This window comes from Anser cygnoides, chromosome 7 (genome assembly GCF_040182565.1).
Source record: "Anser cygnoides isolate HZ-2024a breed goose chromosome 7, Taihu_goose_T2T_genome, whole genome shotgun sequence".
In the NCBI taxonomy this organism is placed as follows: Eukaryota; Metazoa; Chordata; class Aves; order Anseriformes; family Anatidae; genus Anser; species Anser cygnoides.
This window is the reverse complement of record NC_089879.1, coordinates 27,869,063-27,884,013: the sequence shown is the minus strand read 5'-3', so window position 1 is coordinate 27,884,013 and position 14,951 is coordinate 27,869,063. Positions and strand designations below refer to the sequence as shown.

The window sequence follows — 14,951 nt, the reverse complement described above, 5'->3', positions numbered from 1 at the left end:
CCAGTTGATTGCTGTATGGAGAATTACAAAATCATTAAGGGTGGGGTTTTACCAGCTGACTTACAGTACAAGCCATTTCTCAAAATAACCACAACAGTGCAATACTGATGTGTAATTTACGTCACAGTATGTTTTTATGAAATAGTTTGTGGCTTATTCATTTAGATTTAGAACTGAATATCTCTTCTCTCGCTTTTTAATCAACCTTTCTTCTTTTTTTTTTCTTTTTTTACTTTTAATATTTTCCACTCCTAGGCTTGGCTTGCCTCCAACTTAACAACTACAGTGAGTAGAGAAAAAAAGAAAGATACATACATTTTCTCTTTCGCCTGCAGTTTAACTGCAAGTGTGTTTTCGTCTTTGATGTATACATTTGTGTTAACTGCCTTGGAAGAGATGGTAGATCTGTGGCAGAATATATTGCAGCAAGGTAGAATGGAGAATTGATGAAATAGATGCAAAAGTTTGGAATTTCAAACCACAGCAAGCAAGTGACGCTATTTAGTCTCCTGTTCTAGTACATTTCCTTTTTAAAAATGACTTTCTGTATAATGTCTTGTAATTAGAACAGGAAATCATTGAGTAACTGGAAGAAGAATAAGAGCACTTAAACTGAAAAGAAAATTACCTTCCGAGAAATTATATTCACAATTTTTTTCCCTCTAAATTTTTTTTTCTTCACATTGCAGTGTTGGTAATGATAGTAACAGATGTACGTCCTCTTATCTGCATCATTGTTCTGCTTATGTTTTCTGGGGAAAAAAAATCATTTTCAGTAACACAAAAAATGAATGGACAGAAAATGGGAAATGCCTAATTACAAAAAATATTCTGTGTCACAACAGAGTAGCAATTAAATTGAAACTTCAATATAATTATCAATAACAGGCGAGCCTGGAGCTGTGCCAAGTGCGTAAAGTTGCTGCTCAGCCTTTATGTGGTTGCTAGGAGCACAGCGAAAAGTATAAAGCTTCGAGAAAGGAATGTCTAATGTAATAAAGTAACAGAAGGTAGCATAAATCATTGTGAGAGCAGTTCATATTGACATTATTTTACTTAAATTGGGTTGAAACTAGACATTTAGTCTTACAAGAGGCTCAAATTCATATTTCTTCTGAAGAAATAACTCTCTGCTTTCTGGGAAGAAGTGGAGCGTCTGCTTTTCTAGCACGAGCCGAATACATATTTGGAGTCTTTTAAGCAAAAATCTCTAAATGTTTGTTTCTGTTGGCACCCAAATGCATTTGCACTAATACGATTAAAAGAACTAAAGGGCAAAATACTTGGCAGATTTTGCAGTTGAGGTAATTAGGTACAGGAAGGAACATGCATAGTTTTTCCATCAAGCTCTATAAAATCCTGGTGTGAAGGTCTTTTTAAAGAAAAAAATGCTTACTGATGTTGAGAGTAGATTATGGCGGTTAGCAATAACATTGTAGTCTGATGTTTCCGAAACAAGCAAACAAAAAGCTGAGTTACATTTTTGTATTTCTCTGTTCTCTCTGTAAATAGTTCTGGCTCTAGATGGATTTGTTAGGAATTCGTGCTTTTAGCAGGCTTTTCTTCTTTTGGGGCTTTTAATTGTCTTGCATTACATATTAAAAATGGTTGTGCTGATTTGAAAAGTCAGTTCTTGCATAGATTCATTGTGTTTGGCATTTCATGCATCTCTTACTTACAAAGACAACTTGAAGAACATGTAATCCAACATAAATGCCAGGCTGTGCCAAATCCCAGCTCTCTTTACCCCTCACAAAGGAAACTGTTGGATTACATCTGTGCATATATAGGCAATGTTCGTAACGCAGGGGCGGAACCTCGCATTGTAATTACAGCTACTCTGTTTTCAGCTCCGAAACATACAAGTAAATGAAAAATTGACATCGGAGGGGGTTATTAAAACAAGTAATTATGGTATAAGCATGGGATTAGAGTAATTTCAGTGGAATCTTACAAGCAGCGTACTGTAGGTATTATCTTTTACCTTGTTCTCTCTACTGATGCTAGAATGAGATTCAGAAATACAGCATCATGGTTTTCTAAGACCTCAGTTAAGTGTTTTGAAAAATTACATTGCTTTTCTGGATTTTAATGGAATGCGATCGATGTTCAATCTCTCCTCCTCCTAAGAGTAAACTCCTTCTGATCACATGTATCAAAAATATTCAGCAGTATACACTAAGCCCACCATTAAATGACGTGTTAGATTTTGCTAGAAGAAAAATACTTCTTCTTTGGGCTTGCATTTTATTAGGGATTGGTCTACTTTGATTTTTCTTGTGTGGGTGTGGTTGAGAAAAAAAGTCTTTGTTCCAGGAACACTGTTTGTCTTTCACTAAGCAAATCTTCAGTTTATTCAGCCTTTATTCATTCTTAGAGATTTCTGTTGAACCTGGAGTGAATAAGGGAAGTAAAAAATTCATCATAAAGTACTCATTGGAGTTGCACAAGCATGTGTAAGAGTGATCCTGTAAAAAATGATGTGATTTTAATTTATGCCGTGGGTTTGAGTTAAGATGTTAGTTGTCAGGGATAGGAAGTTTGTATAATTCTGTGCAGGGACTTACAGCACATTTGTCTAGAAACTAATGGTTTACTACAAAGGCACGTGGGACGTGCATTTATATACACCCTGTTTAAAAAGCTGACCACATCCTGGCATGAGAGAAGTGCTGTCAGATCAACAGATTCAGCTCACCACTATCTACACGAAGGTATAAAGTAGTAATAACTGTCAGGCAGGCGTGTATGAAACTCTCAAAGGAGCTAAAGGATGGATCATGTGCTTGTTAATTCCTAGAACAGTTTTCCTGATCTGATTTTAGAGTTCCCTAATAAAGAAGAGACTGTCTTAATCCCAGGAGCAGTTCCTTCGGTCATGCTGCTTTGTAGGCTCATGGGATACTTGCTGAAAACAAAGCGTGGCCACAGCCTTATTGACCAAAAGGAGCATTGGAGCCGTCAATTTTATTTTCTCAGAAAAGTAATGTAGATGCTGTTTACCAAGCCGCGTTACTTTTACTTTTTTACACAAGTTGTTTGATCTCCCCACCTACCGCCGGGTGGTGGGCAAAGTTCTGAATTTTTAAAAGCGATGGCTTTCGGGAGCTGTGCTTGTGCAAGCAGGGCTTCCCGAGTCCCTCTGCTGTGCTGAATGCACTGCAGTCTGCGGCGGTGACATTCTAGGCGATCTATCTGCTTCCAGAGACTTCTGAAAATTCAGCCTTTTATGTGTCAACATTTCCATCGCCTCACACAAATCAAGATGCGCTGTGCCATCGTATTTAGCTGGGGAGAACTGATCTGACATTTCTTTCAATATCTGAAGAGATTTTTACTTTAAGGGGAAGAAGGATGATTTCAGTATTAGTAATGGGATTAAATATTAGACCTTTTGTCTCTGACAGAAGAAATAGCTGAGTTATTCAGTAATCAGAGTAGAGCAGAAAACATAAGCTGCATACTCTTGCTTTGTCTTCATTGGCATGCAGGGAAAGGCATGTTCAGTTACCCCACCTGAGGAGATAAATGAGCATAAAAAGAAGTGCTGTTAAGTACTGGCTGCATACCTGCAAATGAATAATTTCTCATGTTTGCATCTCTGTTTTTTTGCTGTTAGGTTTCCTGCTGGTTATCATATGATGAAACTTGATTGTGATAGTTCAGAATCTGCCACCTTTATGCCTAATATCATTTAAAACTCAGGGGAATGGAAAGGAGTGAGCTCGGGATTGCTTTGCATTTTGAGCCTACCTTTCAACAGTCTGAGCTGCTTGGAAATTCCTTTTGCTCATTGAGCTCCGTAGGTGTTTTATTGAACCTTAACTGCATTTGCAATTAACGTGAGGAAAGTTACTTCCACCTGTTGGGGCAGCTTCGCATCACTGCCCAGGTCAGATCAGCCCACCTCCCCGGCCCGGGGCCCACCATGGTTGCCAGTACCAGGCACTTCAAAGGAGCATTAGCAGCTGTGCTCTCTGGGGCTTGTTTGTTATTATTTTTAAAAGGTGCTAGGTGGTATAAACATGAGTTCAGTGGTGTTGTATAGAGACCTGAGTAAGAATGACAGATAATATTTCTATCAAAGCAGCCAAGTTGGCAAAGTATGGCGATTGCTTTGATCCCGGCCATTGGCCAGCTTGTGCAGAGTGGTGCTCCCTTACTTGATCAGGTAGAGTCCTGGTGGGTAAGCGTGGCAGAACTGGACAGAAAGCTAGAGAAGAAACTGTTTCAATAAACTTATTCTAAAATTTCTATTTTTAACCTTTGTTTTTTTTTAAATCACCGTGCTATGAAACACAGGTCTTGAGAAAAGAATGAATTAATGGGCCATGGGTTTTCTGAGCTGCTTGAGTAACAACCTTCTTTTGTATTTTTCTGACATAGTATTTTTTTTCCTTTTTCGTCTTCCAGGTGAAGATGATGAAGATTCAAACCTGCTAATTCTCAGCTACCCACAGTACTGTCGATATCGTTCCATGCTAAAGCGCATTCAGGACAAGCCTTCTTCAATACTAACAGATGAGTTTGTTCTAGCCCTGGGTGGCATTGCAGTAACAAGCAAGAACCCCCAAATCTTCTACTGTCGGGATACATTTGATCATCCAACTCTTATAGAAAATGAAAGCATATGTGATGAGTTTGGTAAGTCACTTTACATATATTTTCTTTTTCTCAGAAGTGAAGACGTTTTTCTTCTTAAGTGTCCACTGATTTCCAAGGGGAAAATGTGATTCCTTTGAAGTGAACCAGTGCTATTTATGTTTGAAATGTTAAGTCTAAATGTGCTCTTTCCTCTGAGACTGAAGGCTTCTAACTGCTAGTGATCTCAGTATTGCAACTTTAGTTTATCACAATCAAAGATAATGTTACAAGGGTAGAGCACAGTTACTCAGTGTAAGTGAAAGGATCCATTGTCTGGATTTGAAATCCATCTACCTTAACCATTAGCCTATAGCCTGTGTCTTTGCAAAAACTTTACAACGTGTATTGTTTTTTTAAAGTCATTGTTGGTACAGTATGCTAACAAATGCAAAACAGGAGAGACTCCCTGCGTGTCCCACTGCTGCTGCACAGCGCTCATCAACTGCGCGTATGCTCCCAGGGCCCTGAGCAAATGTCAGCTATAGATTGTGTGTTTCTGGCCTTCCTGGAAGACGGGCTTTTTCAGTAGGGGTTTTGCCAGTGTTAGGAGCTTGATTTTCCGAGTGCAGAGGCACTTCTGGGAGGTGACCTCTTAATTCAAAGGGTGCAGAGAATAGTCTGCCGCTCCAGAGGAGTACACAGCCCCGCACAGCTGGGAGAGAGGGCTGCAAGATGTGCCTCCGATAGCTGCCAGGTGATTTAACACTTTTGTTTTGCTTTGTTAAGTCAACCCAAGTGCAGAGGGTGTGCTGCTGAGCATGTGGCAGAGTGCATATTCTGCACACACACAGGGCAGCTCCAGTAATGGGCTGGTGTAATTTCTTCAGCTATGTAGCTATGCTGTAAGAATCAAGTTTTATTACCAGTATCACCAGATGGATGAGCGCTGCAGCTAATGCTAGCAGCCTGCATGCGTGGCGGTGGGCTATGTCTTTGCTGTGTGAGATCCGTACATCTCCCCAAGGAAGCTCTTGGGGGGCTTCCCGAGAGACCATTTTGGTTTATGCATTTAACATACGATAACATGAGTGAGAGGGAAGGGACTCAACAATGCCTGTGATGGGACAGTAATCTCCCCATCTTCCTGACCTTAGCAAGGTGGCTGCTAATTTATGCCCAGTCCGGGCCTTTGGTGTGTGTGCCAGAGAGAAACACCAGCCCAACGGGTGGAACTGAGGCATCTTCTGGGGCGGTGTGGGACTGATCTTCTGCTGCACCGTGCACTGATAAGCCTCCAGAAGGCAGGAGATCTGCCCTCCCGCAGTGTTGGTGCTGGAGCACATTGCTACTGTTAATAGTTTTAATTTTGTGGTGTCAAGCTTTTGCAGAATTGGGCCCAAATTGTCAAGTCCACTTACACAAAACATTACAGGCTTTGAATGAACTATGAATAAAAGTGTTGGTTCCTCTTAGGAGTGGGTGTGGTGGAAAAAAATGAATGAAGTGTCCTGGAAGTTTGGTCCAATAACACAATAGTATCGTGTTGATTTTTATTTACTCTGAGCTTCAGCACAGAATATAAAGTTCAGTTTTAATTGACTATCCTTCTCATATAGGAAAGGTTATTTTAGGCTTGAAGGCGTTTGATGAGCGTACCATCTGTTTTCCGCAGAGTATTTTATTCAGGGTCATTCCTTGATTACAGGTTTGTTGAAATAGTTGGATCCATAATGTAAGTGTATCATGGAATATTAGTAATAGATGAATCAAAGAGATGTGGAGTGATACAGAAACTACGCTTAGTGAACCATAGCAAGTGCTTTGTTCAGTCTCTGAAAGCTAACTATGCCATTCTGTTGACCTTTGCAAGGCAATTATCTCATTATCAAACCAGAGCCACAGAAATCTTTGCCACAGAAATTAATAATGTGTATTTAAAATTTAGTTTGGTTTAAGAAGCAGATTTTTTTCAATGCCTATAAAAACAAAAATGTACTACTCTTTAAAAGTATTTTTTATGAAAATAATGATGTGGTAAAATTTGCAAGCCCTGCTGTGCTAGGAAGGAAAAAACTGGCCAATGTATGGTTCTGCTTCTATATTGCAGAATGTATGGTGTCAATTATACTACCTTTGTTGAAGGCAACAGGCAAAGTGCTATTTTATCCTTTTCTTCGCTGGCAGGACAATAAAATGTACAACACTTCGTTATACAAACAGTTTACATTGATATCATGTAGATTGATGTCACGTGTAGGAAGTGATGACTGCTAGATCTAAACAGAGGCAGGGTGGTACAGTAGATAAATGGATTACTCTGAGGCACTGGTATTTATCAGTCAAATCTGAGGGGGAGACCAGATTACAGAAATGTGACTAAAATTCTTAAAAGGTGCTTATAAAGAGATCCAGACACATTTAATTTGCGGGGCTTGGCTATTTCTTACCTCGCAAATGAAAGAAGCGTGCAGAAGGAAAAAGATCTGACCACGTGTATTTCCCCATCACCTGAAATTCTCCAAACTCTAAAGCAAGAACAAAATTTGGGACAGTATGGCTTATGAAAGTCTTTGTGAGAACCTAAGACGTCTGCTGTGGTTGCAGGGTTTCTCCAGGAGCGTTTCTGTATGGTAAGGTGCTGCACCTTCTCTGAGCATTGGCACACCATGCAGTAGATACAGCATGTAACAAGGGAGACGCCAGAAATACCTTTACAAAGAGCCCCATTCACCACAGCGTGTAAGCTGTTGTTCTTGTTAGGCAGTTCTAATAGAGAGAAATGTTTTTCCAGGAAGTATTATCCCCACTTTTATTATACCTTTATAACAAAAACATTTTGTTCTGCTCTGACTCCTTCTCGCTCCCCCCCCCTTTTTTTTCCCCATTCTGTGGAGGTTAACAAAAAACAAATAAAGCAGGAAATGAGGAATGAAAATCAAATTTTGTTGACAGTAGTTAAGGTGGAAAGTTCTGGGTTTTCGCTGTGGGATTTTTCTCTTTTTTAAGTAGTGAAGATATGAAGAAGCTGCCTGTCAGCTCCCGCAGACATGGCTGGAAGAGATCTGTGAGCCACTTCAGGCCTTGATGCTTTGTGCAGTCCCATGTGGATGGCCTCTTTATTTCCACAGAGCTCCTTCCAAGGGTTAGGGCTGCAGGAAGCTTCACCTCTGGCTTCAGCACTGCCAAGGGTGCGGGAAACTTGGAGCATCTACCTGTGTCTGCATGTCTCCTGTGTGTCTGCTGCTGTATGGCATGTGCCTTAGTGGTTTGGACAGGAGTATTCGGGTCTGAGTTTCTCGTGTGTCCTTCTCTGCTTCTCCCGTGGCTTGGTTTCCAGCTGGATAACAAAACGCTGGTGTTGCAGGCTGGGAACAAGAGCTCTGATGTTCTGAACCCGCACAGAAGGTGGGAGCCGAGCTGTCCACAGTCAACAGGCGTAGGAAGGCTCGAGCCCTGGCTGGCGGTGCCACCAGTACGCGGTGGGCTGTGGGGAGCCCTGGCGCTCCATCCGGCGGTGACCAAACAGTGTCGGTGCTCTTGGTGGCCTCGTTTTATTTCCCTGTGCAGACTAGACTTCGTGTTCCTTTACCTAACTGCTCGTATTAATTGACATGTGAAAAAAATCAAACACTATTTCCTCATTCCCCTGCTCCCTTAAAATACCAAGAATATATAGCAGCTGAACAATTAGTTTCTCTTCAACTTGAGATCGTTGTTAAAGACGTTTTTCAAAGTTCATTTGATTTATCAGCCACTGGGGTTACTGTTGTGGCATAACTTCTGTAAATGCATATAATTTACCAGCATTTGCCGTGTGGTCATACATGCTGCAAGAGCGAAGGAATGAAAAAATCAGGGTTCTAATAGTTTTGTTATAGTCCAAAGAGATGTAGCCGGAGGCAAAGCTGCCTGTATGGTGTCCAGAAGATGTACTTGAGGGCTCCTGGCCAGAAATCAGTGCGCAAAGTTGTTGCTAGAGCAGCACACGTCCTCTCTGTGTTTGCCTGTCCAAACAAGGTGACTTGGCCTTCTGCCAGCCTTGTACCTGCGCTGCTGCAGGGACTGACTTCCAGGGCACATCAGTGAGCGCGGCTTCTTCCACCCAGCTGTGGGCTGCGCCACCAAGTGTACCCCTGCAGCCAGTGAGCACACAGATTCGTCTGTCGGCAGGACTTCCACTTGCCCCCAGCCTGGGGGATGCACGGTCCTGCGAAAACAGACGTGCACCTTGGAAGCAGGATGGTCGTATGCTCAGGTGGTGGTGGATTTCTGCAGCTTCATCAGCCTCACCAGCTGAAAACCCAGCACAGAAAGATTTGTCATGGTGTTTTGCTGGATAAATATTATAAATCCTGCCTGCTAAAGATGAACCAGAAGCCTGTCTTTGGTTCTGTGAGCATGGGGTTGCGTGTTGTATAAACAGGGGTGTGAGGGAAAACTGAATACTTTATTTCTTCTCATTTTTTTAAATATATTTGGTAATTTTTAAATCATCCTGGATTACTTTTATAGCAAGCTGGGTCCAATATGCCGTTAAAAAAGCTGTTTGGTCCCTGGGGTGCTGTAAACACTTGTTCACCCCCAAAAGAAGGTTAAAAGTTTTATTTTTGCCTATAAAGGCCAATTTTTTTATAAAATATTTCATACCAAAAAGCGAGAGAACTTCAGCCTGCTGTGGTATTAATATCATTTTTTCCTCTGAAAAATGAAACTTCTTCATTTTGCCATAAGAAGAGCAATACAGAGAGAAACTTCTCATTGTGTTAATGATGTGTAAAGGCACAGCAGTTCCCACTTGCCTTCTCTCCCCCTTCCCCCTAGAAAAAAAAACGAACAGTATATTGCTTACATTGGGAAAAATCATCTCAATTTAAAAAATAAAAACAAACAAAAAATGCCACCACCACCTCAACAAAAACAGAACAAAACCTTCACCAGCTTGGATCTCTCTACAGAACAGTGCAGAAAACAGATTCTCTCACTGCCCAGGTGGGCAGGGAATGATTAGGAGTGAGCCATGATGTACCCAGCCTTTGGGGTTTCGGGGCTGATGATTTCAGGAATTACCTTCTTTCTTATCATTGACCAGGGAAACCATGGCAGGACAGGGCTACAAAGAAGAGGGGACTTTTTAGGGATAGGTGATGTGCCCCCCTCCCCCCAACTACTACATATAGAGTGGTACCCTTATTCTTGGTGTAGATGAAATTTTGTCTTTGTTCTCATTATACATCTTAGCTTACAGAATTTTGTGACTCCTAGATAAGATAAGCTGTTTAGGGGAAAAAACATAACAAAACAAAACCCTGGCAGAGAATGAAAGTTAAAAACAAAAAACAAAAAGGGGGGGGAGGAGGGGAGTGGAATGTTTCTAGTCTAATGAAATACAGTTTTCCTGTTGGTGACATTCTTTATTTGTGTGAGTCAAAGTTGGCGTTTGCTTTTAAACCAGCTCTAGTATAAAAATCATGCTTAAGACTGAAGGGCTGTTTTTTTATTTAATGTTTTTCAGCTGAGGTAAAGTGTCAGCATTTTCACTATTGATTATTTTGGCTACCTGCAGGATAATTTATATCAATGAAATTCAGCAAAGCCAACAAGAGCTTCCTCTGATTCCAGGTTTTCTAATCTCAGGTCTTCTAATCTTCTCCTATCATGTTAGGTGATCACTTGTCCAGAAGGTTGGCATGGCAATATTCCTTCCTTTTCAGGATTTCCTTAGTTTGTATCCATCTGCTGCTTCAAATCTCTGTCGGTGTTTTCATCAATGTAGCTCATAACTACGTTTTAATGATCAAGAATAGGTCACAAGTTAATTTAGCCAGAATTGGTATCAGTTTCACATGGCCAGCTTTCATTCTTTGGAAGAACAGAGCAGCTATACCGAGTCCAGCAAGCTCAACATTTAGTCTCCAAAACTGGCTGGAAGATAATGTTTTATCACTTAAGTTTATGGTAATTTTTCAGGTCATGGGAATGTTTAATCAGCTAGCATTAGCTGTGATTAACTAGATTCCCATCAATGTGCCATGAGTCCTTCACCTTTTACCTTTTGAGATCAGCATCCAGCATGAGGTAACTCAACAGTGGAAGAGGTTTGTGTTTGTTTGTTAATGTGTATCTAGGAACAAATCTTTGATAATGTACAAAACTGGGTGCATACTGGGAGAGGAGATATTCATGTTTCCGTGTTCACCAAAGGCTTGGGAGGAACGCCATGAGCTGGACACTGCTCTGAATCATGTCCTCTTTATGTTGCTGTGTGCTCATTCACAGGCAGCACCAGAGGTCTGGGTCTGGTGCGTTCACCTAAGAGCATGTTGCAGAAGTCTGTGTTTAATGGGGACAATAGATCCTGGCATGACTAGTACCAGTTCAGGGGTACGGTTCTGATGTCCCACACTTTCTTGCACTTTTGACCAGGACTGCGTGGGCAGGGCCCCCGTAGTGCTGTCCACAGGCTGGGGGCTTGGGCAGTGGCCTCCTCATGCACGGGGGCCTCAGGGCCTCCTGCACCACACGTCTCCTGCACAGGGATGGGCACCTGGGGACAGCTGGGACGAGTTGCAGGGTTGGGCTGGTCTAACACCACGCCCGGCTAGATCTCGCCTTCCACGGCATCTACACTGACATAGCGGAGGTGGAAGCTTGCTTTTTCTCCAGGAAGAGGAAAAGGTATCCTGTAGACCTTTAAAACACACTCAGAAGCTGTGAACCCCCCTTTTTACCTCTACCCTTTCCTCAGTACCATTTTTTAAAGTTTCCAGAGAGATGCTTTCAGGGTACCTTAACAAAAATGTGATATTAGAGTGGGATTGCTGTTAGTGCTCCTCTGCTAATACTAGAACATTTAAGCATTTAAAAATGTGATTGGAAGAGCATGGAGGCTTTTTATTAGTGTGGGTACTTGGGACCTCCTTAGATGGGTCTTTACGGTGGCATCTCCAACAGTCTGAAAAATATGCAAATCTTTTCCTAGGTCCTGGGTAGAGTGGCTTAGCTAAATATTTCAGATTTTAACTCTCAAAACAAAAACAGGACATAGCTGGAGGGGAAGTAATGATTAATGCATAATGGTGCTATATACAATGTAGATAGATAAACGTACATTTCCTCCTCCCTCACACCCCACCTCTGCAAACATAAGCTTTTAGCTTGAAAAAGAAAATCTGGAAATGTTCTGGATTCCAGTCAGATCTCTTTCTTATTTTGTTAATTCAACTGTAGAGTAAGATATTAATGATCCCCAGATGTTGTTTATAATGATTGATTTTTCGGTTGTGAAAAAATACTTGCAGTTTTTTTAAACAATTGATATTTTCTAGTGTGCTCTGCAGCATTTGAATAAAATGTCTGAAGGCAGAGCTGTTTATATGCCCAACATAATTGCTTCTGTTAAGTGATTTCTTCATTCTTAACATTTTTAGCTCTAATTGCTTTTTCCCCATACATCTAAAAATAAATATTTGCAAGTTTTGCATTCTGTCACTCATTGAAATGCATAAAATATTTGTATACTCAAAGCAAAAAGGCACTGATAAGGGGTCACATTCTGTCTCACTTACAGTGGCGTAAATCCAAAATAACTCTATGCGCTCCAGTGGCTGTTACTCAGGTTTTTCACCAGTTAACCCAGGGCAGAATCTCACCCAGCATTAACAGCAAGCTGCTAAGTGAACATAAGTAATGTGTGGTAAAATAAGATAAAATACCTTCCTGTCTGTAAGAACTTCAGTAGAAACAAATGCTGTTTTCTTTACGTTTTCACTAGCAACCGCAGCTGTAACCAGGGTAAATATTAAGATAGATTATTTCTCCCTCCATAAAACCCGCGTCAGAACTCCTTCATGGAGAGCATCGACACCACGGCTGGCCGTCCTCAGCGCTGTGTGCTCTCGTGGGGCAGGGGCTGGCAGCGAGGAGGCGGCCGTCCCTCGCTCCTGCCCTGCTCCTCAGCACTCGGCCGGGCCTGGGGCCTGGGGCCTGGGGCCGTGGGCTGGGCCAGGCAGGGTGGGAGGCCGGGCACACAGCTGGGCACCCGGCCCTGTGGCAGGCCTCGGGGCCGGAGATGGGGCCTCCTCTGTGGAACAGCCATGCCAGCCCGGCACTTGTAACTGGAAGGCTCTCCTCTTGTAAGTCTGGCCTGTGTGCTGGACGTGGGGCTCGCGTGGTTCATTGGGCAGCGTTTGATGCCGGATCAGTGCGTTGCTCCAGCAGAAACGGGGTCAGCGAGCGTGCCGTTCCTCTGCACGTGATAGGTGCACCTTATGGCAGGGGCCTTGTCACCTATTACACGTGTGCCTTTCTCACTGGTGTCCAGCCGCTAACTGGTCCTGGAGGCGAATGACTAATTCCTCCTGTCAGATTTCCACTCTGTGGCCAGTTTTATGTTTCAGGCATCAAAATTGTTTTCTGCCATTTGGCGAAAAGCAAGCCAAGCTGCTCTCATCACAGATGTGAGAGTGATGTCAGGGGTCCATGACGCCATTGCTGGAGCCACCGTTTCTCCATTATTACTGTCCTGACGAAGTGCTCCTCACGGTGTCCTGGCTGGAGCCTTCCCCTGCCCGCCAGCCCTGCCCGGGGCGAGCTGTGCAGGCAGGGCCAGCCCGCCTTCCAGCGCCCCTGCGATGGAAAAGAGAAGTGGTTTGTGTCAGAATACGGTCACATTCTTCTGATTAAACCCACTCAAAAAAGACAACATTGTAATATTTTCCAATGACTGTTTATCATGAATTACGTCAGCCTTGGTTTAAATTGCTATTATTTCTCCTTAATGCTTCTTGGTGCCTGCATAATTTACAGCATTGGCAGCTGCGGGACTATGAAATAACCTTTCACAACCACCATACAATAGTAAAGAACATGAAGTTTTTGTTGTTAATTATTATGGGACTCCTTTAACTTTTTTACAAAGTGACATAAAATATTGTTGAGGTATTTATGGTTAAAGCTACTTTTACATGGATCTATTTTGCTTCTGGCTAGTTCTTAACTAAAGCAGTCATTTGTGGTTATTATGCCTTGGGAGATATTATGTCAGAACTGGTTTAGGAGTATTATTATGTATCACATGTCATATATTACATGTCAGCACTTGAGGCTGTCTTTCAATAAAAACAAATGTAATTTTAGTTAATGGTCTTTTAGGTATAGGCCATTTGTAAACTTACCTGAGTTCATTTGAACATATACTAAAAAGCTTTGTTCTCGTGGAGTGCGCTTGAGTAATTTCATTTCGGCTTTGGATGGAATTTCCAAAATATTTGTCATTATTTCAATCAGAGGGTACTGCCTCTAAAAAGCAAATAGTTTCCCAATACCGAGGTTAATGTACACATTTTAAGGAGCTGTAACTGTTACTCATTACTTTGTTTACTTTCTTCCCCCTTTTGAGCTCCTGCTTCCCAGGTTCCCCACTGGCCCTGCTGATAGTAGTATCCCAGGCAACTAAACCACCTAATGATGATACTTCACTGTGTTGCTTAAATGAATAGCTTATACGTTCGAGATAATCCGTGGGTGAAGGGTGGTATAAATTAAAGCTTGTAGGCGAGTTTTAAGTTTCCTTGAAGTTGCATTTCAAATCTGGAAAATGCAAACTTACACAAAGCAAACTTTGAATTAATATGTCATTCCCCTTGGTTCCAAATACTATGCATATTTTCCAGTACTTATTTAAAGCAAGAAATGAAGCATATAGGGTGTGCCAGAAAGTTTACAAAGAATGAAAACACATGAATGACTCGTGAACTTTTTCTGATTTTTTTTCTTTAACATATATTTAGTTAATTACTGCTAGGCCAAAAAAAAACACACAAAAAAAAAAACAAAAACAAAACAAAACAAAACAAAACAAAAAGACATGATTTCTCTCCCCCCAATCTATATTTGAGCACCATAAAAATGATCAAAGCCTCTATTTGTCTCCAGTTGCATTTTACTCCATGGGACTACTGGTTTTGGTGACTCCATTGTTGGGAATGGAAACCCTGCTGGGCAAAAAATCGGTCTCTATCCCTGCACAAATGGCCAGGCTTATGGTATGAGGATGCCAACCTGAAATTAAAAAAAAAAAGAAAGAAAAGAACAGGCTGAGCGTTTCATGTGTTACTAAGTTGGATTTTAATAAGAGAAGCATAAAATGGAGCAGAATTTGCCTCGATACTGCAAGATTTTTTAATATTAGCCACCATGCTCGATTTCCCTGGAAATGAGTGAGCAATCTGAATTTAGAGTTGTTTGGCGGGGGGAGGGCGCATTTCTTTCTCTTTTTTAATCAAAGGCATTTCACAAGCTGATCGCAAGTGAAAAGGGGATCTATCATTACGTAAGAATGTAGCAAACTTGTCTGTTTAATGAATGAA

The 14,951-nt window shown here is 41.6% G+C and overlaps 1 protein-coding gene across 5 annotated transcripts in view; it reads left to right on the top strand.

Moving 5' to 3' along the window:
- ARID5B (AT-rich interaction domain 5B) overlaps nt 1-14,951 on the top strand; it is a 116,606-nt gene that overhangs the window by 39,779 nt on the left and 61,876 nt on the right. For all 5 annotated transcript variants that reach the window (XM_067001097.1, XM_067001098.1, XM_067001096.1 and 2 more), the window contains one exon: nt 4,414-4,644. In XM_067001097.1, coding sequence (XP_066857198.1) covers nt 4,414-4,644 — 231 coding nt within the window. The remainder of the gene's footprint in view (nt 1-4,413; nt 4,645-14,951) is intronic.